Raw genomic sequence first — 27,136 nt, forward strand, 5'->3', positions numbered from 1 at the left:
GGGAGCCCTGGAAGCTTATGTTCAATCAGTGAGAAGCAGGGAAGGCAAAGAGTTCGCACCAGTGTACCCCATTATGGTTCAGCTGCTTCAGAAGGCTATGTCTGCTCTTCAGTGACCTGCAGTCTCCGCGCAGACCTGTCCACAGGTGGCAACTGAAGAGCATAGTTGATTTCCGTGATTCCTATTGATTTTTCTTTTACCTCTAGCACTTTTACTTCAAAATGTCAAAATAGATCAATCATCACAACCTTCAAATGCATACATGGTTTTTTTTCATAAAGGTTTTTTTCAAAAATGTTTTCCTGTTTCAGATTTTGGAGGAAGGCTATTTTATTTGCTGTCATGCAGTTGATTCCCTATTATTTGCACTTCAATCACCTGCTTTCCCCCAGCCTGCCACTTTCTTTAGTGTTAAGCACTGTGAAAGAAGTCACATCAGCAGGGCGTTCACGAGTATACACCTGACAGAGCAGCCCTACCCCACAGTGATTCGGACATGCAGTCAAGCCCAGTAACTATGGCCGAACCCAAAGCTGAGGCAGACACAATGCTAAATGCTCTTTACTGGATCTAACTACAGCTTTAAATGAAGCCAGGGTTTCTTTACACTGTCATTTCACTAAAAACAGGCACTCAGGGCTTTGCAACAGGTTGATTTCCTTTCTACAAAGATTTTCTATAAAGAGTAATATAACTCCTTATTTTTCTATTGTCTTTACTCCATTATTAACATTCTTTAGCCGGGCAGTGGTGGCGCACGCCTTTAATCCCAGCACTTGGGAGGCAGAGGCAGGCGGATTTCTGAGTTCGAGGCAGCCTGGTCTACAGAGTGAGTTCCAGGACAGCCAGGGCTACACAGAGAAACCCTGTCTCAAAAAAACAACAACAACAAAAAAAATCTTTAATTTTTAAAACTCCACCAGCAACCTACTTCCATCTACTGATCAGATTATACTGATAGCTATACATAAATTCAGTCAATCAGAAATCAAAGATAGACCTTTTTTTTTCCTTTTATTTGAAATAATATACAAGAATATAGTGTGCAAAATTGAGGGGCAATAAAAGTGTAATGAACTGAAATCAATCTTATAGCTGTGATTGCTAACCAAAAATACCACTTGGTAAGTAACATGAGAAGCCATGATTGTAGCTCAGAGCAAAAGCAGCTGTCCTGCCAAAGTACTTGCTCTATTTTAGAAGCCGGAGGGAGTAAAGTGCAAGTGTTGCACTGCAGTAAGTGCAAAGTCTGCCCCCACCATAGAGAGACAATGACAACAGAGATGTGGGATATGTGGCTGAGGGGACAGGGAACGGTGAAATACAATGGTGTCGACTGATAACAGCACCATTACAACGACTGTCCCAATGCTACTAACTGACTGCACCTTGGCCTGGCTTGGGCCCCACTGGATATCATGGAGGTGTGCTGCCCCCTGGTGCATCCACTCAGCACACGTCCGTGGTATCTGAAGCAGGTGGCTCTTTGAGCTGAGACAATGACACCATCCACCTGCCATGTCGCTTGGCACTGGCCAGACTAGAAGCAACTGTGTTTGGCAGAGATGCTGGGCCATGTGGTGGCTATTCATGGAAAGGCCAGCTTCTGCTTCATTCCTGATATCATGGGTACAATACAGATTAATAAGCAGTAAGGAGCTGATGTATAAACAGCAGTTACATATTTTTAAATTCCCCTTCGTACAATTTAAAATAAAACATGTATACACATCTCTTTCTACTGTACTTTAGCACCACAGGATATCAATTTTCAAGCCTATATTACCTGATAGACATATATGAAGTTTGGAAGGAAAATAAGGCAATTTGGTTTACAATGTTGATAGTTGTAGCTTACTTAATGCTCTAATGGAGAAAGCAGTCCTCACCCACCATTAAATCATTACAGAACTCAATGCTCCCAGCATGTTACGGTCACACAAATGTAGGACAAACGGTGAGACCAAGGTCGTCTTCCAAGCTTTTCCATCCAGAGTCAGTACTTATGCAGATACAGACTTAGAAACAGAAGCATCAGGTTTAATGCTGTTGAGAGCCCTGTGAAAACAAAATAGTGAATGCTTACAAACACTATGCAGTAAGTAACCCTGGAGACTACGCTTGGATGTTCATGAATTCACTGGAAGATTCTCACTTTCCTAATGGCTCATGGCTTGAGTGTCTGGAAACTTTAAACAAATGTGAGACCAACACGCACAGAAAAGTGGTAATGTCCCAAATGAAGTTCCAGACAGAGAATTTGTGGGGAATGGGTATGTGACTCTATAGGTATAGCTTGCATTCAAGCACAAAGCCTTGGGTTCAAACCCCTGTACTACATAAAATTGTATATCCAAAGCAGAAGGCAGCAAGACCAACTCTTGAACCTGTCCTGAGACTTTAAAGTACATGGCTGCACTCACACAAACATGTATACATACATGAAGCCTGATGGTTGTATTGCATGCCTATAATCCCTAAATTAAGGAAGCAGAAGGATCAGAAGTTGAAGGTCATCCTTGGGTACAAAAGTAAGTTTGAGGCCAGCCTGGGCCACAGGAAACCTTGACTCACGCACACATACACCAAAAAAGCACAAAACAACTCTCTACATTATAGTCCAACTACTTCTGGCAGCTGACTCCTACTTTAAAATAAATCCCTGAGCCATTTAACCTATACATCATATAGGATTGGCTAAAACACCCTTAATACGCCTTCTTCCTAATAACTGTTTACATCATCTTCATTTTACTCATTCTAGCCTATCGTATATATTTTGTGCTAAATAGTCTAAAACCTGAACATAAAGGATGATAGTCAAGTAAAGAACAGTTATAAAAATGGAGTCTACCAACCAAGACAGCACTGTGAAACTTCATTCCCATCCTCCTATTTCTTCAGATTCTTAACCTAGTTATTTCTGTCAGTAGCAGAAATCTGCAAGGCCATTACTAAGTCAGAGGCAAGCCACCAAAAATTAGATTTTCTACTGTAATGAGTTAATGGTGTCCATCTTAACCATATTAGTACACTCTAAAACTTCCTCAGTATTTGGTACATTCTTCAGCTAGCTTGAGATATCTGCTTGCTGTATTACCCAAGTGGTTGTTGATGACAGGAAAGGCAGACTCCACTATTAGGTCTGAAGTATAGTAACTGTGAGGAATCTTTAAAGCTCTGACACTGCATCATGAACACAAGGACACACAGAGTATGACATCAGGACAGGTACTGCTAACACTTACTGAATTTGTTCTTTTCCTTTTCCAACAGTCAGGGTTTAAACGCTTTTGTTCTTCAGCCAAAGCCTTCGCTTCTAATGTGTACATCCTCCTTTCCTCGTTCTTCATTTTCTTCCACCTGTCACCAAGGATCACGCTTATGGCTCTGCAAAGTAAGTATTTACATCATGTAAGTTTTCATAAAATGTGCAGCAACTGCTGCTACTTCAGGCAGAAATGTAGAAAAACAGAAGGGGAAAGATCAAGACTATCATGGACAACCCAACAAAATCCTGTCATGTGCATGAATTTACCAGAATCTTGGTGGAATCATGACAGTATTTACAATTGTTCTAATACATCCAAAATTGCCAGAAAATCAGCTGTTTTCCAAAGGAAAGCTCAGTGTCAGCAGCATGAGGCGTTCAGTTTGTATTAAAAACCTTCTTTGTGTGCACAGCTAATCAAGCTATTGTGGTTATAACAATAAATTCCCACACACAGTGCAAGCCAAGTGAGAGAGACTGTCTTTGCCTTAGGACATCAGATTTATGTCTAGTGATTTTTTTAAAAGTACATGTTATGTCAGATTTGTACTTAACAAATGAGACACTGAATTAAATCAAAATGGGCAGGAGGGACTCAAAGTTGATAGGACACACTACTTACAAACCTGAAACTATTTTCCTGTTTTCCTAGTCATTCAGATACCAAAACTATTAATATACATTATTAATATACATTGAGAATATACATATAGGTATCACTTTCCTTCTATGATTAACAAGAGACTCCAGAGGTAAGTGCAGTCTCTGTATTTACTGATCAAGAAGATACAGACACTGATGCTTCAGGGACACAGCAGCCACACTAAAGTGTATATTAAGTGTATCTGTCTTCTGAGGTCTAACAAATCAAACAACTGGATATGCTGTATTTTACTTAAAATCGACTTACATATATTTCTGGTTAAAGACAGCATGTAATGCCTGACATAATAGACATACACCAGTCTCAGTCCCCCAGAGTTAGAATGTTTCGAATGGGGTGTTGACACATGCTTGTTTTCTCTGTACTCCTGCCTCACAAGTTTCAACCTGACATTTATATGCCAACTGGCCTAATAGCTCTCTAAGCCTACATTCTGCCTCTAATCAAAAAACTTCCTTATTCAGGGAATAAAGATCCACCTCTATAGAAAAAAAAAAAAAATCCAAACTATTTTTTTTTCCAATGAATTTGGAAAAAGGTCCATCTGACTCGTTTCCCATTAGATGACTACTAATGTGTCACTCACATGGAAAAATACGAAAATGCACAGGAAAGTAAGAGTTATGAGTTATAGGGGAGGTTTTTTTTGATAAATAGATCCTAAAATAGAAAAACAAGAAAGTGAAAATGAGACATCTAAAGGAAAGTCCTTTCCTCCAAAAATTAAAGTAAACCCAGAGTCTTATTGGCACTTACTCCAGTGTTTACAAAGTCTTTTTAATATGACACAAGAACACTACCATTTTCTAGATATCATAGGACATATTTAATAACCAAGTACCAGACAGGTGTGAAAAGAGAAAACACAGGCCACATCTGTCAGGAAGTCTCCAAGATGACTTCCACAGAAAGAGGGGTGAGGGAGAGTGGACCTAAGTCATTCTTAAAATGCTTTTAAATTTCAGAAGTATGTTTTCTGCTAAACTGTAATATTTTCCTGACCAGACACTATTCCAACGTTAATTAAAAATAAAAATTACAGGGTCTCACTACTTAGCCCTGGCTACCCTCAATTCCAGTTCTAAAAAAATAACCAAATACTAGGACAAGGCTATTCTGTAAAAACACATCAACTCTTAAAGATACAATGTTCTTTCTAAATGTAGGTAGTATTTAGAATTATATTCTTTGAGAGGCTGGAGACCTAGCTCAGTAGTTAAGAACACTGATTGCTCTGCTCTTCCAGAGGACCTAGGTTCATATCCTGGCACCCACATAGCAGCTCACAACTGTCTGTAATGCCAAGATCTGACACTCCCACGCAGACAAACATGCAGGGAAGGCACCAATGCACATAAAAAATTACATCCTTTAAACATTCTTTAAGATATTACAATTTGAATTGAAAATACAGTCCATTTATAGTGTTTTTACTTATGATCCCAAGGACAAAGGAAATGGTAACTCTGATTCTCAGAAAAATAGGAAGATTGCAAGAAGGTACCTTTAGCACACAGAGTACAAAACTGAACTCAGTAACTGATGCTGAGCTATAAGAAAGGCTATAGCAAACAGGACTGACCTTCTACTGGCTAAGTTTTGACAAATCTTAGGTAAACTGTCAATGTCCCACAGTGAGGCTCGAATATAAAACCCACCAAATCAGGCCCAAGAAATTTACCTGTACAAAATTAATGTTTTCAAAGGGAGTGTATAGTATAACCTATGTACTATAAAAAGAAACAATATATATAAAGACAACGGAAGAAAATAGAAAGAAATCAACAAAAGCTATTGAAGTTTCTTTTTGCACGCACAGTTACTGTGAACTGCCCTGACAGGTTAGTAATTTTAGTTATTACTATTTACCTGTTATCTTTCCCTGGATACATCTGAGTATATTCAACTCTGTATTTTTTGGCAAAAAGCATGAAGGCATTCATTGGTCTTTTGCACTTATTAGGAGAAGTGGCACTCACAGTCCCTGAGCTGTGGCTTTTGACAGCTTTCGCATACAAAGAACTAGAAGAGAGCTGTGATGCTCCAGGTGAAGCACAGCTTTTACTGAATTCAGATCCCGCCAACTCTTGACCAGCCCCAGGTCCTCCACACGACAGAGACGCACGGCGCTGACGAGCCATACTACTCAAAACATAGACTGCAGAGGAGTCCATAGGTGTGAAGTCATAGCTAGAAAATGAACAAACAAAATTAGACTCAGAAGTATCTAAGACAGAAATTTAAAAACCTACCATGTGATTAAAAATGTCACTGCCCCTTACCTGATCTGTCAACACCAGCACTACTTTAACAGCTCCTGTCACTATGCTCAGAAGGAAACCTCATATGTGCAACTGAAAACATCTTTTAAAGCCAAGCTCTAAGTCCCACAAGACAAGTCATAACCAGCCTGTCTCCTTCACAGCAGGTAACTCCTACAGACCCATACATGTCCTTCACTGTTCTAGATTCACTTTCTAACAAATTTGTTCATCTCATTTCCTCCCTAGAAGTGTAGACCTTGGAAACTAAAATGGAGTGGGCTGTATTCCAGGCCTGAGAGCTAACCACTCTGAACGACAAGAGCCAGGTAGAGGGCAGCTATTCAGCCCAGTACTCCTAGCATTTAGGAAGCTCAGCCAGATGGATAGAGGCAAACCTGAGCAATACAAATGGTTCAAGGCTAACCTGGGCTAAGATGAGACCTTGTCTTCGAAATTGGCTGTTGAATGGGATAACTTAAAACACAAAGCAATCTGAGAATTTGTATTGATACAAAAAGTTGTAAAATATACTGGTCCACCTATATATAGTTAGTATCTTAACCCACCCATATCAGTAAAGGCCACATTTTGTTATACAAGTTCAATTTGTATAAGCACCAAAGCACCAAAACAAATAGGCACAGTCCTGCTCTTCAACAAGCCTGGAATTGGGGAAGTCCATTGGCCCCCTTTATATGAAGAAAGAGGCCAGCAAAAATATTCAATGCCATTCACCCAAAGACAGTGCCTAGGATCCAAAGCCTCTTCCTTACCCATATCAGTACCTTCATAATTCCAATGGTCAAATTCTAAAGTAATCAAGCAATCACTGTATTAATTAATTAGCTGAAAATCAAAGCTAATATAGGCCACACCCTAAAAATGCACCCCAAAAGAATCCTTTTGAATAAACTGTTGACTCTTTCTGACTATATTTTCTTCTCAGCACAAAACCTTTTATTTAGCAACTTTCTCTAAAACAGAAATTCTGGTATAACATCAAAATAGAAATAATGTGAAACGAGATCAGAAAGTCTCTGAAAACTCAGATGCTGCATGAACAAAGCAGGTCAACACCATTAACTGCCAACAGTAAAAATGACTTCTTCTGATTATCAGCCTCATGGTGTCTTCAACTATCTTAAGCCCTTATCAAATGAAGTTTAAAAATTATGTAAAATAACAAAAGAAAACTGTAAGCTAGTTACTAAAATTTGAAAACTCCACCATCTAGTGGCAGAAATCTGCCATCTATTTCTTTGAGGATACAAGTTATTTTGGTTTCATAAACTCAGTAACGGTACCCAGAACTACAGAGCTAAAACAATGACAGTATTTGAAGATAAATGTCTTGCTGTACCCTCTCTGTTCTTACACGGGACCACCTTTAATCCTAGTACATGCTCGTCTCCAAACACCTTCTATGTTTAGCTACTCTCTTCTTTTAAGGATTTAGTTTATTACTTTTATCCGTGTATTTGGCATGTACACATACAGATGCCTATGGAGGCCAGAGGCAATTTGGGGCTGGAGTGACAGACGGTGGTGAGCTGCCTGGTAAGGGTACTTAGAATAGCACCTGGGTTCTCTGGACGTGCCCTTCATCACTGAGCCATCTTCCACCTGCTTCTACAATCTAGTCACATGTATTAACTCATTCAGTCTTTTTAAATTAATCACTACTTAAACACTATCTTTGTTTTATGAGTTAAAAACAGAAGCTATAGAGAAGCTGATTTACGTAGCTTCCACAGCCTGCCTTCAGTACAGTCAGGAGGATGGAAGGCGGAAGAGCTCCAGAGCTCATGCTCCTACCAGGCCCAAGACTGTCAGTCCAGCCTTGCACTTCATCCCAGCAACTGCTCAGAGCAGCTTAGTGAGCCTCAACTGTCAGCACATGGGGTCGTTTGAAAAATGGAATTTTGGTATGTGACAGGAAGAGAATCTTGTTTGGCCAGGCTCTCAATAAAAAATCCTATGTCATGAGAGTCTAACAAACTTCTCTGGCAAAACATTTCATGTGTTTGTATTATTTATTCCTGGAAGGTGAAGATATACTGAGTGAGGACTCCAAAAAATAGGACTTCTTATTTCTTCTGGGGTTTTCCTTTTCCTGACTGCTTCGTATCCTTTTGCCATCGTAAACTGACATGAACATACATGCATTTGTGTCTCATGAGTCTGCCTAGTACATTTCGGTTTAGCAAAGCTGATAAGGCCTGTGAACAATTATGTTACAAAGTCATTTGCATAATTTTACACTCATTTACACGAATTTACTTCTTGAGCCAGCAAGGTGGCTCAGTGGATAGAGAAGAGTTTTTCTCAATTGTTCTCTATTGTCTCTCAGTTGGACTGACTAGGTGACCAGCTTGCTTCTCAGGGCTCTTGTCTCCTTGTTCCCACTGCTGAAATCACAGGCAGGCTACACTACAGACACCTAGCAATCACAGGGATCTGGGGATGGGCATACCCCGATAGCAAGCGGGCCAGTTCTCAACCTCTTTAAATTCTTAAACCCTTTAAACTTTAGCTTCAGCTATGACTCAGCAATCACTAGGGAATAAACTTTAACAGGAAAGAAATGCATCATTACCTTTTAAATGTATCAAAAACACCTGAATCATCGAAATTAATGGCATCAGGGTGTCCAGGAGGTAGACATACGTCACCAATGTGAATTTCACAACATGGAATGCCATGCTGTACCACTGTCAAGCTTGGATAAAACGATGACCAACCTGGAGTTACACAACAGATGAAAGTGAGGAGTGACACAAAGCACCCATCAGAAAACATATGGTAAAAAGAACAGGTCTACTTAAGTCTAACACTGCAAGTCGCACGCCTTCAAATAAAACCACGCCTAAATTAACCTCTTTGTTTCAGCCACGTGAAAGCCCCTGACAACTGGTTTAATTAGGCATTTTATTTATAAACCTCTATCAGATACTGACCACTTTTAAGCATCTGCAAAAACAGTTTAGTAATAAACTATGAAATATCCTAGTATATATATTACTAAATTATGTCTAACATGGTATTTCTGTAATAAAGCTCTAAAGGGCAACTCTGGTTTAACAGCCTACTTGGTAAATACAAACAAAAATATTGACTACTGAGCCCCCACCCCTCACATTCTACCTGAGAGCTTACAGTATGCTACATGAATGACATTTCTCATACACACAGGGACATTTTCTCTGATCATAGCTAAGACACTGAAACACTATTAAATGTAATTCTAAACATCTATTGAATTTTATTTGGTTTGAAATAAATTTTCAGTATTTTTCTTAAAGCCACAAAATGTAAGAAGTTTTTCTTTAAAGTTTTTATAAACTTGGAGCTAAAGATGCCTCAGCAGTTAAGAGCACTGGCTGGCCTTCTAGAAATCTGGGTTTCACTTGGCAGGTCACAGCCAGTTGTTAACTGAAGTACCAAAGGATCTGATATCCATGCAGGCAAAACATGCACACACATGAAAATAATAGTAAAGTCTGTATAAATTCAATTGAAGCCCTACCTTTATTTTTAACATAGAAAGGGTGGTCCAGCTTACACTCTACAGTAAGCAAGCCATCTTCTACTGTACCAGGATCAAATGTCAACTTCAGTACAGACTCACCGAATGACACACTCTCTTCGTGGGATAACAACTTTAGACCATCAGACCCATAGCCCTGAAAGCATATGTGTAAATTGGAAATGTTCAAATCAACACACAGTTAAACTCCCAATATATGTCTTGATTGGAAAAGGTAAATTTAGTCAGTATTTCCAGCTTTATAAAGTAGAAAGACACACATATAAATGACCACAGAATATATGCCAGATTGGAATATGCATTTTAACCCAAATATAAGTAGTATGAAGTTTGATAAACAAAGACTAACTGTAAGATAGACTAAGGAGGACTTTCAATTTCATTTGAAACAAGACGGAAAAGATTGGTTAAATTTAGAAAAAGAAAATGCCTGGACTAAGAAAAGTTACATGTAACTACTTCTTTGAGTAATGCTAAGTATTTGCTTAAAGATAAAAAACAAAGGGAAAAAAAAGCTAAGTTCAGACCTATGCAAATAAGGCTAAAAATGGGCCAGTTAGTAGAGGGCAAGGTTACCTGTCATTCAGAAGGTGTTGGGAAGTCAATGAAAGTATTTTTATTAATGTGTTGTCAACTTTAAGATCATGATGCTGCAAAAGAAGGGGACTCTAATACTTCATTCTTTTTAAAGGTTTCTTTGTATTTTTGGATAAACTCTAGTATCTGTGTGTGCAGGTGTTCTGCAAAAGCAGCAACTACTCTGGCCATCTTTCTACCCCTATATGTTAATTATTTGAAGTTATGAGACACTCATTGTACATCTTGAGTCCAGTTAATGGGAGAAGAACTAGATGAAATTTAAATTCACTGGATATTTACTGAGTAATACATGTTAGGTGGTGGGCTTATAGAACACATGAACAAGATGAAAAGAAAAAAACCACGATGTTTATCCTTGCATTCACAGAAAAAGACACATGACCACAGCTAGCAACAGCACCCAATTGTATACTAGGTGATCAATAAATAATGACATAAGAATGTGGCGAATCCTTATGGAGTAGTAAATTGAATACGAAGGGATGAGAGGGAATGTAATGAAAGACAGTATCATAGTTTTGAATGTGGTCTGCAAAAATATTTTAAAGGAATTTTAATTTAAAGGAATAGCTGTAAATTAAACAGAATGAGATGAATGTAGCCCAAGTCATACTAAGCTGAGTGTGAAAAACGGATGATGCTTCATTAGCGATGTCTAACAGCTAACCGGAAAAGTAAAGGACAGATTAACAAATAGTCAAAATCAGTCTTCTAGAGCTGGAGAGAAGGCTCCATTGTTAAGAGCACTGGCTGCTCTTCCAGAGGGCCTGGGTTCAATTTCTAGCATCCACATGGTGGCTCACAACTGTCTGTAACTCCAGTCCAAGGGACCTGACACCCTCACACAGACATACATGCACATGAAGGCAAAACAGCAGTACACATAAAATAAATTTAACAAAAATTAGCCTTTCTTTCTTAAAGCTACTAAGCTTTTAATTTGATTTCACATCAGTCACATATGACTTGCTGGAGTATAGATTGAACTCAGAGATGCCTAGGGTGCCGTTAGTGCCCCAGTCACTAGGGCTGTGAGGGGAAGACGCTCACACTGGCAGCAGAAGGCTGAGAGCTAGGGTACTGCTGCTGCGTAAACTAAGGGAAGACAATGTCAGGCACTAACCCAATGTAGCAATGTTGCAGATTTCAAAACTAGGAAACAATGTTTGTGTGAAGTAGAAGAAGCAAAATCAGACTGCACACTTCACTAAGTGAAGAGTAACATCAAGATGAGGACACCATGCTCAAGATAGTCAACGTAAGACTTTTCCTCAAGAAACTCAACGGGAGACAGTAGGCTCCAAAAAGCAATTTTTAATTGGTATTTTATATTCTCCCGTTTTATTTATTTGTTCATTGACTTATTTTTCCCTGCAACAGAGATAGAAAAATTAAAAGTTTTTAAAGTAAAATGTGTCAACAAATATTTATTCTAATTTTGCTTACTACTGTTTTTCCTTATAAATGTAGAAAATGGTAGTTTCCTGGGGTCATTTAGAAAATAACAACAAACTCCCAATTAACCACAGAGGAAATGAACTGCATTATATACCTAAGAACTGAAGGTTTTAATTACTTTACTATTTGTCTTTAAAGATAGTTTAGTTTTCCAGAACAAGAGTGTTTAAAGCATAAAGCTGCCACGTAACACAGACTGCCCACCTTAGAAGCATCACTGGAACGTGCTATACACAGTCATGGTTCTATCCACTGCACTAGGCAGTGAGCGTTCATACTTCCTACCCAGAGTGCAAGGTGCCATTTAATCAGGAATGCAAGTATAGGGTTCCTCTAGGTTAACCCTGAAGGCTGACCAGTTTGAAATTCTTTACAAGTATTTTAAATGAACCTTGTGAGTGCCCATGGGGATCTCTTCCTCATTATCACAGCCTGCGGCTCGAGCAAAGTCTTCCACATCGTGCCATTCCTTATCGCTTTCCTTGTGGAAGCACAGCCGTGTGCCTGCAGTTGAATTAGAGAGAGGAGTCAGATAACATGCCTCGTGTGCTGCCCAGGGCAGCTGCAAAACACTCAGGTTATTTCTTTACCTTTCAGAAAGCAGTGCCAAATGGTTGATGGCCAGGAATTGCACCAGCCCAGATCATCATCATCTGACAGGGAGGACATGCAGAAAATGCCTGACTCTGACTCACTGTTTGCCTGTAGAGAGAAAACAAGAAACCTCTGTTTTGTTAGTTTTTAAAGACCTTTTAATACTTCTTTTAAACTCCAGCTTTCAAACATAACTTAGTTGTAAGCTTAAGGAAAGTAAGCTTTCACTATTGAAGGACTTTTTTTTTCTGTCATTTGTAACAAACGTTCTTAAAAATAGAAGTAAATACAGAATCAAGTGCAAATAATTAATGAACAATAAAATATTTTTGTCCATCTGTATGTTTTTCAAAAGAATTTCTTAGATGGGGGAAAGGTAATGTTTTCAACCATTATATAAACATTGTAGAAGTTTAACTTCATGAATAAACTCACCCTTTCATGTCTTACTGGTGTTTCCTCCTTCCAGTGGTCATGAGGGAAGGCGGGCCCACTCTTTGAAGAGGAGGACACTGGTGGTGGGCGTGCATAGGAATGTAAACTTTTGCTAGTAGCTATGATGTGGACAGGAGATGATCTAAAATAAAGCAGTTCTTATTATCAGTGTAGGTAGGTCTGTAAAGAACATCTTTTCTCTTGGTAACAGCATAGCGCCAATGCTGTTACACATGAGACAACAATGGAAAGCTCTAGTAAGGACAGCAAGGTGTCCCTTGAACTTATCATTAACCCTCCTCACATACAAACTCACTAGTGTATGTTAAAGTGTTCTTTCTTATTGCAGATTCATCACATGTTCTTAAACTTTTTAAAAATTCAAAGTGGCAAGGAACTCAGGATTTTCCCAAGGTCAGGGATTGCACATGTACACTACACCTGATTCCCATCTTTTTTATTCCTATACAGATAAATATATATATTATTATGAAGTAAATACCCATCTACTTTTTACACTCAGCACACTCAACAGTGCTAAACTGTCCAGCCATGTATCACTGGGTGAACTGTGAAACTACTAATATAAACCTGTTTCCGTGTCTTGTAAGGAGACAATTTTTTGTGTTCTAATACAAACCTGCTGAAAAGCAATTACCCATGAGCACACAGATAGTCTAGTCACTTTCCCACAAGGATCACTTCCACAGCTTCTCCTTCCTTCCCTTAGCAAAGTCTCTACTGAACAGTGCTCTTTCAAGCACACAGGGATCCCAAGAGCACACTAAGCTCAGAACATTTCAGACCCCAACCGTCAATAACTCACATAGTTAACACTCCTGAGTACTTGCACAGGTCGTCACTACCAATGATGGAAAAAAGAGAAGAAAGCAGGACGACTCTGGTGAGCAGTACAGAAAACACCTCTAAGGATAACGCTACATCCCCAGGGCGACTGTCCCTTAACTTCTATCTTTATTTATAATCATTCTCTTCTTGGTTTACTTACTTCTGATGAGCCTCCCCTACTCCCTTCTCTGCAGTACTGCAGACAAAACTCAGGTTTTTATTCTGCACATGCCCCGTCAACACTCCTCTAGAGAGCTGTTCCTCAGCCCTTCTATCAACTGTGACTTCAATGTGAAGATGAAGGAAAGGTGATACTTAGAATCAGGCTTTGTGTTTGTTTTTGATGTATGATTATAGTAAAGGATCCAGGATGCAGCTTATTAGTAAAGTTCTTTCCCAGCATGCAAAATGCCCTAGGTTAAACAGATAACCGTGAAAAATAGGAAAACAGAGAAAATGATTACTCTGAAAGAAAAATTTCCTTCCCTATGGAAATTTATATAGAATTTAACTGAACTGAATTGCTCTATCAAGACCAATCTCCTGCAAATTAGACCTTAATAGGATGCAAGACAGCTAGGCTTTCGTATTTATATCATGCTGTAGCACAATACTGTACAACTGGGGACCAATACCAAAGTCCAGAGTTCCTCTTACTTGGCTAGCACATTCTAATCTAATTCTCCCAACAGAGTGAAAATGGGGGCATTTCTCCAAGCTGTCATATTTAGTAAAATGATACCTACTTAGGTCTCCCTAGGAACAGCAACTGGGATTTTCCATAATTTCAATGTAGATTAACCCATTTTCTTGACCTTTGGTCTAGATATATGAAGTGATTTTATTACTGGGAATCAAAGGTTTTGTTTTTTTTTTAATGTTTAGATTTACTTCCATTATGTGTATGAGTGTTTTGCTTGTTTGTCAGTGCAGCATGTGCATGCCTGGTGCCCAAGCAGATCAGAAGAGGACATCAAATTCCCTGGAACTGGAATTAACAGAGGGTTGAATGTAAACTACCATGTCAGTGCTAGGAATCAAACCTGGGTTCAGAGATTTGACCAAAAAAGTGCTCTTAACCACTGAGCTACATCCCCAGCTCCTACTTTAAGATTAGCAAACCTTAGAATTAGCAAAGATAAACAAGGTTACACACACAATGGTAAAATAACTATAGGATAAGTTTAAAATACAGTGTTTAATTATGGTTCTTTATACAAATATAATTTTTATTTCTAAAAGTTTATAAAAATGTATTCCTTAGACCAATTTTTTGATTTTGAAACACAAATATTTTTATACTATTTTTCTCATATTATTTGATTTTCAAAACAATGAATTCATCTTTGATCATTATAAACATATTAATTCCAGTGACTTTAAACATTAGTCATCCATTAAACAGCTAATGCCAATACTGTAAAGTTGGAAATTTCAAGACAGTAACTTTTTGAAATTAAGTTGAAAATTTTTTTTTCATTTATGTGTGTGTGTGCGCGCGTGCAAGCATGCACAGGCACCACAGCATGCATGAAATCAGAGGACAACTTTCAGGTTTGCTCCTCCAGGCTTGGTGGCAAGCTCCTTTACTCACTGAGCTATCTTGCTGGCCCTAATGATACAAGTTTAAAATGCAAACAAACTCAGTGTTCTTACCTGTTATAAAATGAGCACTGCATAAGTGGACTTTGTGGACTAGTGGCAATATTTGCTAACTCTGTTAGCCAGTCCACCTCATCTTCACGGTGAGTATTTTCCGGTAGGTCTGAGGTATTCTGGCTCCAAGATGGTCTTGGATATTCTTGATGAGATACATCTGAACTTAGCTGGTATATGGCAGATTGGGTAGGGTCACTCTGAACAGCCTGAAGTTCAGGAAGGTCATCTGGAAATAAGCCCAAGATTATCTTTTAAAAATATTATTATAATAAATAATACAGTAAGTTCAGTTAGGAATACATGTATTAGAGTAATTTGCAAGAAAAATAAATTCAAAATTAAGATCAGTCATTTGTTGACATAAAAATTTTTCAACTTAAGCAATACCTGTCCCTGTGGATCTAGGAAACCCGCGAGATAAACACAATGGATGTGAACAGAGCAATGGTTCACTGCCTGAACCATGTAATTATAAGAGGTCAGAGCCTGAAAACAAGGCTCCATTTGTTTTCTATACCTCATCTGGGAATAATCTATATACCAGTGATAAGTTCCTACATTAACAGATTAATGAAGGGTCATTTAATGTGTACATATAGTTGTTACGTATAAACTTTACTGACCTGCTAAACAAGTAACTGCAATATTGAAGGCAACTCCTAACAATGAGACCATAGAGCATACTATCAAGTTTTAGGCAGTACTACTTAATACAAATCTACTTTTTGTGAGTTGGGTATCATGATACATGCTTAAAACACCAGTATTTGGGAGGTTCAGACTGATGGACTCCAAGTCTGTAGCCAGCATGCCAGCATGGGCTATACAACAAGACTCAAAACGACAAAGAAACAAAGAAAATGGATTTTTTTTTTTTTTTTTTGGTTTTTCGAGACAGGAAGAAAATGGATTCTACTAAGTGTTTTTTCAATGTATTTATTTAGCTGGATCTGTTGATGCAGGCTGTAAACCTGTATCTAAGAAGCTGATATAGAAAGCTGTGGTTAAAGAAATATTTTTATAATACCCAAGTTCATGCTAGCATTATTCAAAATATCCAAGGGAAAAAGTAGCATACGTGTGTCTATTGAAATGTATAAGATACTCAGTCTTTAAAAGAAAAGAGTAAGTCCTGCGACATCTTGCATCAGTGAGACATCATGCAAAATCAAAGCAGAAACAGAAATGTGAAAAAAAAAAAAAAGCTGTGGTTAAGTACAGTGTCAGCCTGACAACACAGTAAGACCCTAGATCAAAACAGCGTAAGGTGGTATTCCCAATTCAGTTATATTTAGTGTTACCTTTCCGTAGTGCATTATCCCCAAAGGTAGATCACAGAAGGAAAAATTAGGAAACTACCCAAAATTGTGAAATTCTTTAAAAGATAGGGTGGGAGGAAGGGCGGAATCTCACAGGCCATTTAAAAACAAACCACCACCAGGCATGGTAGTGTACTCCTTTAATCCCAGTACTCAGAAGGCAGAGGCAAGGGGATGCCTGAGTTCCAGGCCAGCCTGGTCTGCATACTTAGGACAACCAGAGCTACATGATAGAGATCCTGCCTCAAAAAGAGAAAATACAAAAAACAAAAACAGACTAACAAAAGTAACAGAAATCCCCTCGAAAAAGCACTCACACACATCCACATGCTCTCTACAGATCTGCAGGGGTCCCTTAAATATGCAAGTCTGCATATGCAATATGCAAGTCTGGAAAAACTCTTCTAAGGTCTGGGAGATGCTCAGCAGTTAAGAGCACTGGCCGCTCTTCTAGAGGACCCAGGTTCAGTTCCCAGCATCCACATGGAGGTAAGAACGGTCTAATATCCTCAGATCTAATATCCTCTTCTGGTTTCTGTAGGCACCAAGAACCCTATGGTTCACAGACATATATTTAGGCAAAACACCCATACACATAAGATAAAAAAGAAAAGCTTTAAAAATTACTTACAAATATCACTAATGAAAGAAAATTATTTGTAAAGTTGTGCCAGCACCTCCTTTGAATCTTCTACTGGAAAAGTAGAATCTAATCTCAAATGATCTTTTCAACTGTATCTTCTATATAACAAATGTTCTGTAGTATCCCTCTGTGAACATTATTTTGCTCTATGCTATGTAGTAGTGTCCAGGCATATCCATGTTTTTGATGACACCAGTCTATGTTTTCTTTCCACAAGACAATGGAGAATACAAAAAAGTGCCAATACAACAGAAAACACCCCAAAACCTCTTCTACTCAACTAAGTATCTCTAAAAACTATTCTAGAATAAACCCCCTAAAACTAGGGGTCTTAGTTAAAAGTAGTAATTGGGGTTATCCATTCATTCTTAACACTGACTACACAGAATCCATTTCATTGAAAAAGGACCAACCAGATTCCAACTCCCAATCTTCAGGCTGCTGTAACTATTTCCCTTACCTCACTGTCAACACCCTGCCTTTAAATGCATCACTTCTTTATTATGAAGTTTCTGTTTTTCAGATTCAGAAAACAAACTACTTTTTAAATGAAGCCAAGGATAGGTGGGGCAAGCTCCCTGCCCCAATTTCCTCTGGACATGTGATATAACAACCGACAATCAACCATTGCCAAAAGCTGTGTTCCTTACTCAGTATGACTACTACTCAAGAGGTATTAAGATCCAGAAAATACGTGGTATTTAAAATTATACAGTATGTCTTGAGACCTTTAGGACCTCCAAATTCCCAACCATACAGTACCACCATCATTTGTAAAGCCAAGGTAGTCATGCCCACACCCTCTCAGTTTCTATCGACATTCAAGGCAACTACATGAAGACAAAGTCATGGTGAAAAGCTGAGCAGCAAGCCAAAGGCCCTCATTAACGCTACTTTAGAACAGCAATGTATAAGCAATTCAACTCAAAATCATTCATCAATAAACTTAGACATTCTGACAAACATCTCTCCGGAGCCGCTCATCAGAGATAATCACTACAAATGTCTGATCCTCGAATCCCATAGGCACCGTCATTTCCGTATCAGACCAACAAACAACCATGGAGAGTTCACTAAGAAGATGTAAAGTCACATGGCAGAGTTTTCAAAGCAAAGCATGTCTTGATACACAAAATAAAACTAATTACTTCAATGAATTTTCAATCTCTGTGAATACCTAAACAGCTCACACTGTCTTCAGTTGTATTTTAAGAGGGACTTCCTCCTCTATGCTGAACAGCACTTTAGATCTTTACCGCTCACACAAACGGCAGACAGCAGGACAAGACCTGTCTGGAACCTAAGGGAGTCTGGGGCGCTGAGATAAGGACACTCTGGGCCCTTGCTAGCTTGCCAGTCTCGCTCAACTGGTGAGCTCCTCAGTTCACTGAGTAAACAAAAAGGAGGGTGAAAGTGACAGAGGAAGACGCACTACACATCCCTGGCCTCCACAGCACTCACGTAGGCCAGCATATGGACATGTGTGCACATGCTACACCTACACACACGCACATTCAGAACAGAAAGAATGTTAAAAACTCCTATTACACATGCTCTTTATATACTTTTTTAGGGAGACAGGGCAGGTAGAGCAGCTGATTAAATATGGTAATTAATCTGGATCTGAGTGAGATTTTAAAGTGACTTTTCATTTGCTTACCAAGCTCCATGTGCTCATCACAAGAGTTGTATCCTGGAGAGGATGGCAAGTTCTCATTACACTGCAGCAACTCCAATGAGTCATTCATTCCTGAAGCTCTCTTGTCCATCACCAGCAGGAGTTTCTGGACTGCATTAGGCATCTGATTTGTCTTCACTTCCCACACCATGTTATGGTGCTCCGACTTGAAATGTAAGAAAGACAGTGTCATGTGACTTGGACAGTACAAATATAAAGTCAGTCAGTAGGTCGGCACTATGCTGCACTTCAAATTAATCACATGTCACCATTCTATTTTGCTCAACTCTTCCAATGGCTGTATTATACTATACTTCTCATAAGAAATTAAAATGCTTTTAAATTTTCTTCAGATTTGGGACTTACGTCTTAAAAAAAAAAAAAAGGCTATGTCATTCTAAGCCAGGCATGGTAGCACACACCTTTTACCTTTTTCTCAACATTCAGGAAAACAGAGGCAGGTGGATCTCTGAGCTGAAGGCCAGCTTGGTCTACAGAACTCCAGAGCAGCCAAGGCTACACAGAGAAGCCTTGTCTCAAAAATGAAAAGGGGGGCACTCTATGTGGATTTGATATTAACTATTATTTCCAGAAAGTTGCATTTTTAAAAAAGCTATAGTAAATTTAGCTAAATAATTACTAAAACTACCTTCAAATCAAACCAGTGCCACTAAAATTCCTTTTCTTCCAAAGAAACTCAAATATTGAATCACACTGGAGATAAAGATTTCAGCGTTAATTCCCAGCTAACTTCCTTTATGGAGATTCTTTGTGAAGGCGTTGGCCAAGTTATCACAAGAAAGAAGACAGTACAGACTAACATACCGATTCCCAGCAAAGTCCTAGACTGTCTCTGTCACAGTCTCAGTCTTGACAACAACTTCGTCAGTATCTAACATACTAACTTCAGGATACTCGCTGACTCCTCAGGCCCTACTCCACATTTTACTTTTTGGAAATTCTAAGAAACACAAAACAAATCTTGACTTTCCAAAAATCTGTAGTTCTTTCCCTCAAAATAGTTTGAGTGATGAAAGGCACAGTGGGAAGAGACAACCAACTGCAAGAAGCTGTCCTGTGACCCCGCAACATGCCTTGGTATATGACAGGAATCAGTGTTTTCACAATGACCCTTACCCTGGGCACTGCTTTAGAGGCTCACCTCAGTATCAACTGTAAGACATTACAGTGTGAGAGAAGGATGCTTAGATAGAAGAAAAGATGGCTTTTGATTACAGTTTATTTCACTTTATGAACCAAGTGATTGAACTTGTAGCTAAGTCAGTATCAAATTCGTGACTGTAAGTCCTGCCTTACTTTATCTGAATAGTTAAGATGAATGAAAAAACTTTAAAAAGTTTTTAAGCCCAAGATGGCATATCGATAAAAACATGTTGTAGGGGGTTGTTAATGTCCTAAATAAACTAATCACTGAAAGCAATTAACAGTAGATAACCATATAGCTCTCTAGTTTGGGTATTTTCTTCCTGGAAAATCTGACAAGCCATCCATATCTTGGAACAGAGACAGAGCATGGTATCTATCACTTTCGGTACTTATGAGTTTATTTGAAAGTCTGAAGAATATTCTAGAAAACGTCTTTGTTTTTTCCTAATTACTATAACATTGTAATTCATCAGTCTTAGCCAACAGTTACACCAACACTGCTGGGATGAAATTTCCCATAAATGGGATGGCCAGATTAAATGTGACTTCTCAACTATTAAATCATACCTTCTGTGCCTCTCTCTACCCAGTCCCTGAAACACTGAGCAATTTTACCTTAATTAGAGATTCTCACTTAACTCTGCAGCACAAAGAGTCACACATACGCTAAAAACAAATGATGCCCAAGTCCCATCTCCTGACTAAATGATTTGTTGTACCAAAAACGTGTTAACTGGTTTTTATTTGTTTCAAAAAACCCAAGTGTGGTGAGCTAAGAATTGCTGGGATTAAAAAAAAAAATGACTGTTAACAAGTTGGGGTAATGTAGAGCCAATGGTATACCTCCTGCCTGTCATGTCTGACGAGGGTTCAGTCCTCAGCACAAGAAGAACATCATTTCCTTTTTAATCATAAAAAGTTAATTTAGCCGGGCGGTGGTGGCGCACGCCTTTAGTCCCAGCACTTGGGAGGCAGAGGCAGGCGGATTTCTGAGTTCGAGGCCATCCTGGTCTACAAAGTGAGTTCCAGGACAGCCAAGGCTATACAGAGAAACCTTGTCTCAAAAAACCAAAATAAATAAATAAATAAATAAGTAAAATAATAATGAGTATTCTACAAGGCACTACAATAGCTGGAACAATGAAGTTAGCCAGAACAGCAAGGAACCTAGGCTTTAGTGGAACAGAACAAGGCTTAGCTGTCAATAGGGAAAAGGTAGACTCCCAACAAGAAAACACATCAGCAAACAGAGCTGGTAAAGTGCTTCTGGATAGTATCAGGAAAATAGAGAAACCAGCCTCACCAGGATGTATATGGCCCCGAGCACTATGTGCTCATCGATGCTAAAACTGTAAAGTGAGGTGAGTGAGTCTTAATCCTAATGTAAGGAAATGAAAGAACTGACAAGGGTATGGACTACAAACCAGATCTGTCAATAGGCTAAGTGCTTTGAACAATCCACTTTAATATCTTACCTTGTTTGTAAAATGGAATAAAAGTACACACTTCAATGGTTGTCATAAAAACTCAGAAATAACAAACAAACAAACAAAACATTTCAAATACTAGCACAAATCCCACCTTCAATCTGAAATGGTTGGTTTTATTAACAATTACCAAGCAACAGGGAGCCGCTGATGATCTGTAGACCCGAGGGATGTGACAGAAACTACAAACAGCTTCTTTCAATCTGTACAGATCACATTAAAACACTATATGAATAGACAAGGTGTGTAACACATGCAGGGTTTCTTCCTGACTATGTCTTCCCCTCTCCTATCAACAGGCTGCAGTGCCAAGCATTCATCATGTACAGTATACTAACTCAGAATTTAAATCACTCAGAATTTCAGCACTTGCCCTATCTGTCTTATCACAACATAATTGGGGAGGGGGCAACCCTAACCTTAATTTTAAAGCAGATCTACAATTAACAGGCCAAGTGAATGTGTACTATTTTGGACACCTGCCCTTGCATCACTTAATGGTGAATCTGGTTTTGACATAGGTTTTGCTAAAATAAAGGGTTTTAATTTTATATGTTCTAGGTCATTGTTTTCTATAAAGTTTTGATTTTTAAGGTTTTTATTTACTATACAGGAAAACAAAGCCTAAACTTGCAGACAAAGGGCTCATATTTTACTCTTCTGGTTGCATAATCTGTGACTAGTAATTTATCTTCACACTCCTAGTGCTACGTAGATACAGGGCCAGAGTAAGAATAAAGTACATGAAAACACACATATACAAACTGTTGGTCTGTCTTCTATAATCCATGTTGGGGAAAGGAAGCCCTCAGAAAATATAAAGGTACACTGCTTTAGTCTTTCCTCAAAAGCAGTCCCACAGAGGTAACAGCAATTGATAGTGTTCTGATAAAGAACTCAGTTCTCAACTCCGCCTGGTAGGCCTAAACCCATTGTTCATTCATGCTGTACACACTACTTTGGTATTAGAACAAGCAAAAGGACTTGCCTTGTATGTAAGTTAAATATGCACTTGTCAATTTTTCATTAAGTCAATGATTCCAAAGGTTCAGTTCTCTAGTTGTACCTAAAATTCCATGTTCAAAAATTCAAAATTTAATGTTTTGTTATAAACTTTCAGAAGCAAGTATCCAACCTCTTAGGAGAGAACATAAGACAACTGAGAAAGTGAGTTTTTAAAACGCCTGCCTGGCTGCCTCCAGAGCACTGCCACACACTTCCTTACACCTCAGTTACTCATAGAGCCTGAACATTATGGTCTCTGACCATTGAACGGGATCATTCTTCTTCTAAAGAAGAGAAAAAGATAAACATTTAGCTCAAAGTATGTTAGACTCTGTCTTTCAAGCGTTTCTAAGCCAGAGAGTGGTAGTGCACGCCTTTGGTCCTGGCAGAGGCAGGCGGGTCTCTGAGTTCAAGGACAGCCTGGTCTACAGAGTGAGTCTCATCAACATTACCAGAGCTCCACATACAAACCGTGTCTAAAAACACAAACACCCAAAACGCCTGCTGTCTAGATTCCTACCTCTGCTGAGTGATCCTTACCGACTCTGTGAAAGGCCCCCATGGACTTCCATATGCCATCCAGGGGTGACAAGAGGAACTCAAGTACTTAAAATGAGTTATATGCTTACAAGCTACAAAAGGTACTAAAATTATCAAATATTACTTAATATTTAATAAAAATATTAAATAAGTAAATATTAAATTCAACTTTCCATATCAAAAGCAATCAGAATTTACTGCAGCTCTTTTAGAATCCCTTCACGTATTTAAATGTGTCTTCTGTAACAAGTGTTTCTGCTATTCTAGCTTGCCGGTGAGCTAAGAAATGAACAAGAAGCCACATCGCGCGTTTGGTAAACTACACCGCTATAACTTACCACTTACTGCTTAGTAAGCACCACCTTTGTGCTTTGAAACAGTCTAGCCGCTAATACCTATTTCCTTATCTGTCAATAAAACTAAAACTTATCCACTCCTCAAAATTGTTACAGCTATAAAAAAAAAGTCTCACATCCTCCTGTGCTGAACATTACAGATCACATTTAAGATTCTTTTCATGTTCAGCCTACATGACGCACGACTACAGACGGTAACTTTCCATGGACAGTGCTGTCAATTCAAGTAGGATTTAAGGCAAGTTACTTGGAAGATTCAAGGGATAGTCGATTCCTCTTTCAGGGGACCCAGGTTCAACTCCCAGCACCCACATCAGCTGACTATGGTCTGTTAGCTCTAGTTTCAGTTGGCAGCTCCCACTACCTCTTGTGGCCTCCTTGGCACTGCAGGCATGTACCAGAGAGACAAGGAGGCAAAACACTCACACACATAAAATAAAAAATTTAAATCCATGTTTAAGTCATTTTATAAAAACTTGAAATCATCTAAATTTATATGAAAGAAACTATTTTACTAAAATTATAATGCTGAACATTTTCGTATCATTACAACAACCTGTGAAATAGCCTTTTTCTTTTTCTTTTTTTTTTTTTTTTTGTTCAGACATGGTGGCAAACTTAACCTTAGCATTCAGGAGGCAGAGGTAGAAGTTGCAGTCCAGCCTGGTATATACAGTGAGTTACAGACCATCAAACAAGCAAGGCAGCATCTCCATAACAGCATTAATGGCTTTTTATTTTCAAGGACTACTAAGGACGGAGGACTGACAGGAATTCGAGGCTAGCCTGGATTAGAGTTCAGAATCTTCAGACAGGTAGTTTATTCATTTAAGACTATGCCGTCTGTACATACACACACACACTGAAGTAACAAAAAAAAATCCCTCTAATAAGAGATTAAATTTTAAATTTCACTCTTTTTTCAAGTAACTCTGGCTGGTCTGGAACTCAGTATGTGGCCAAGGTCATGACCCATTCTTCTGCTTGTATTTTCCATGTGTGCTGCGGGTTACAGACCAGGTATGGCTAAAAAAAAAAGTCTTAACGTCCATAATGAAAATGTAATATAAATTATGACGGGGAGTAAAGTAAATATGAGATCAAAATATGAAAGTACATGGAATAATTACTGACTTTGGGCAGTTATAATGGAAATGTTTCAAACTCCCTTAATTATGTGGATATATAGGTATTTGTCCCTTCTACTTTTGTGATTTGTTTCCCCCTTCTTGTACACATGTGAAATATAAAACATCTGCCTTTGTTTTATTAATAGTTAGGGAATAACTTAGGATAACTTTGAGTAAAAGAGTACTGACATCTTTATTTCCAACCAATACACAGACCAGACTGTGATGCAGACAAAGAACCTTCAGTCCCAGAATCTAAGTTCACACCATATGCCTGCTTCCCTGGACACTGGGAGAGTAAGAATCTAAAGATAAAATACGGAGGAGACAAACTGATGGTATATTGTTTAAGAGTGGAACAAACTGTCATGCAAGTACAACTGAGAGATGACAAAAAAAAAAAAGAGAAGACATCCTTTTATTTAAGTCAACGAACAAATGAACAAAGGAAGGGCTTTCCCAGGAAGAAAAGGCAACTAGGTTTATAGAACTAAGCTGGGAGCTATAATATAAAATGAAATATAAAAAAATTCTGAAATTTACTAGTCGAGTTGAAGTAATGTTTAAATACCCATTTCTTCTTCAAAAGCCTAAGGTAACTCAAAAGCTTGTCTAAGTTTCTTTTAATGTCACTCAATTTCCCCCAATAGTCTTAAAGGGGGAGGTGAAACACTGGAACCAAAACAACATTACAGCTCAAAAATCACTGCTGTAGTTAAGACTAGGTATCTGTAATTGTTAAAATCAGTTTAACTCTTAAACCGTAACTCATCCTGAAACCCCTCTCCCCAGAGGATAAAGCTCCCTTTAGCCCTTCTGAGTCCCAGCAGCAGGTACAAAGTGCCAGGAATCAGGAATCGTGTCCCGCCCAGCTGTCAGTGATTTCACCCGAGTCCAGCTGAGAAGTTCCAGAGTGAACTCGAGTGCTCAGCGCCGGGAGCACGGTAGAGCGAGGCTACAGAACCCGGCTTCGCCCCAACTCCTTTTTGTTTTGTTTAAATCTGCCTGCAGAGGGAGGAGCCTGGCCTCACCCGCGGGCCTCGTCGCCGGGTCAGGCCGAGCAGCGCCTCCCTCCCGGAGCTGGCCAAGTCCACCCCCACCTCTTTCGCCATTCATCGCTTCCTCCCCTCCCCCCATCATGTGACCACAGCCTGGACGCCAGGCTTGTTTTTCCCCCTTGGCGCAGCCCCACCGCGCAGGCGCCTCGGAGCCCATTCATTCGAACTGCGTAACAATGAGCCCCGGGCCCGACGGCTCGGCGAGCTCCCCCGCCCGGCCCGAGCCCTAGAGGGAGCTTCGCCTCACTGGAGCCCCCGGCCCGCTCGGGCTCGCGGCCCGCAGCCGTCCCTCGGCTCCGCAGCTGGGAGTGACGAGTCAAACTTTCCGGAGCCCTCCGGAACGCCAGGCTCCTCCCCTGCCCCGGCCCCTTCCCCGCCAGCCCCCACCGCGAGCGCGGCCGAACCCCGAGCTCCGCCACCCCCACCGCTCCGAACCCTGGGCGCCGCGGCTGTCCAGCCCCGGAGAGCTCCCGGGAGACCTGGACGGCGGGCTCCCCGCAGGGGATACGGTGCCCAGCGTCCCAAGGGTCGCCTCTCAGGCCGCCGCTACCCGGCCCCGATGCTCCAGCCCCTCCCTTACCCACCCCCACCCCTCGGAACCCAACAACCACAGAGTCAGGACGCCGGCCGCCTGTCACGACAGCGTCTCCAGCAGCTTGCCTGCGCGTTTCCCGACGGCTGCCCACTTCCCTGGGGCGCGCCGCGACTCCCACCGCCGCGTTTATTCCTCAGCCGAAACTTTGCTACTTACCAAACCCGTCGCCATTACCAAGTCTTTCAAGCTTCGTCTTCCCCCTCCCCTGAAGCCCCCGGGGGCTGAACCTTCGTCCACCTTTTTCGTCTTTAATTGGTCTGAAGAACTGCCACTCTAAGGTTCCGCTTTTCCATTGGGTACTGCCGTGGTCCGTCTCGATGGGCGGGCGTGTATTGACTTTTCTGTTGTGTTTACTGGAGAAGGTGGCTTGTCAATCACTACAGAAAGCGCTTTGGATTGGATTGCTGCCGAAACTCTGGGGACAGGAGCCAAACTTTGCTATCGAAATGGATTGTGGGTTAGTAGTCTCAGCCTTGCTCCTTTGCTGAGGAAATTGCCGGAGGGAGGAGCTGACTAAACTACATATCCCAGAGGTACGCGCACAACGCAGTCTTGATAGTAAACAAGAGTCATAGGGACACGTGTATCAGCTCGTTTGTTTTGGTGTCTGAGACAAAAGGGAGGGGGCGGAGGAAAGGAGTGTTTTAAAGCCAGGGCCACCTCTCTTTCTTTTGGCCTCCCAGAGGGCTGAGAGCGTCCTCGTTTGGTTGTTGCAGCACCCATTCCAGGCCATAAACAGCAGAGTCCCCTGCTGCTCAAAGTTTGGCTGGTGGCCAAGGTATTGTTTTAGTGCGAGGGGAAGAAGATGACTGCATAA

At 40.0% G+C, this 27,136-nt stretch overlaps 2 protein-coding genes across 7 annotated transcripts in view; one reads left to right on the forward strand and one right to left on the reverse strand.

Moving 5' to 3' along the window:
- Positions 1-18,460, forward strand: part of Cog5 (component of oligomeric golgi complex 5) — a 285,117-nt gene extending 266,657 nt beyond the window's left edge. For 2 of the 6 annotated variants that reach the window (XM_028768901.1, XM_028768900.1), the window contains one exon: positions 1-1,083. In XM_028768901.1, the coding sequence (XP_028624734.1) occupies positions 1-115 (115 nt within the window). In that variant the 3' untranslated portion in view covers positions 116-1,083. Of the gene's footprint in view, positions 1,084-3,276; positions 3,398-7,907; positions 8,214-8,245; positions 8,373-12,401; positions 12,845-17,826 lie in introns of those variants that run through there. The other 4 variants (XR_003711595.1, XR_003711592.1, XR_003711594.1 and 1 more) reach the window with 4 other exon arrangements.
- Positions 996-26,534, reverse strand: Hbp1 (HMG-box transcription factor 1). Its single transcript, XM_028768902.1, has 11 exons — positions 26,476-26,534; positions 18,964-19,147; positions 15,339-15,567; positions 12,834-12,975; positions 12,395-12,506; positions 12,196-12,308; positions 9,726-9,882; positions 8,796-8,940; positions 5,805-6,125; positions 3,249-3,390; positions 996-2,058 (listed from the first exon to the last, which is right to left on the reverse strand). Exons 1-11 carry the CDS (start codon positions 26,488-26,490, stop codon positions 2,041-2,043), a joined length of 1,578 nt encoding a protein of 525 aa, XP_028624735.1. The 5' UTR covers positions 26,491-26,534; the 3' UTR covers positions 996-2,040.
- Positions 26,535-27,136: the final 602 nt, after the last annotated feature.

The sequence above is a fragment of the Grammomys surdaster genome, unplaced genomic scaffold (genome assembly GCF_004785775.1).
Source record: "Grammomys surdaster isolate TR1022 unplaced genomic scaffold, NIH_TR_1.0 188, whole genome shotgun sequence".
Classification (NCBI taxonomy): domain Eukaryota; kingdom Metazoa; phylum Chordata; class Mammalia; order Rodentia; family Muridae; genus Grammomys; species Grammomys surdaster.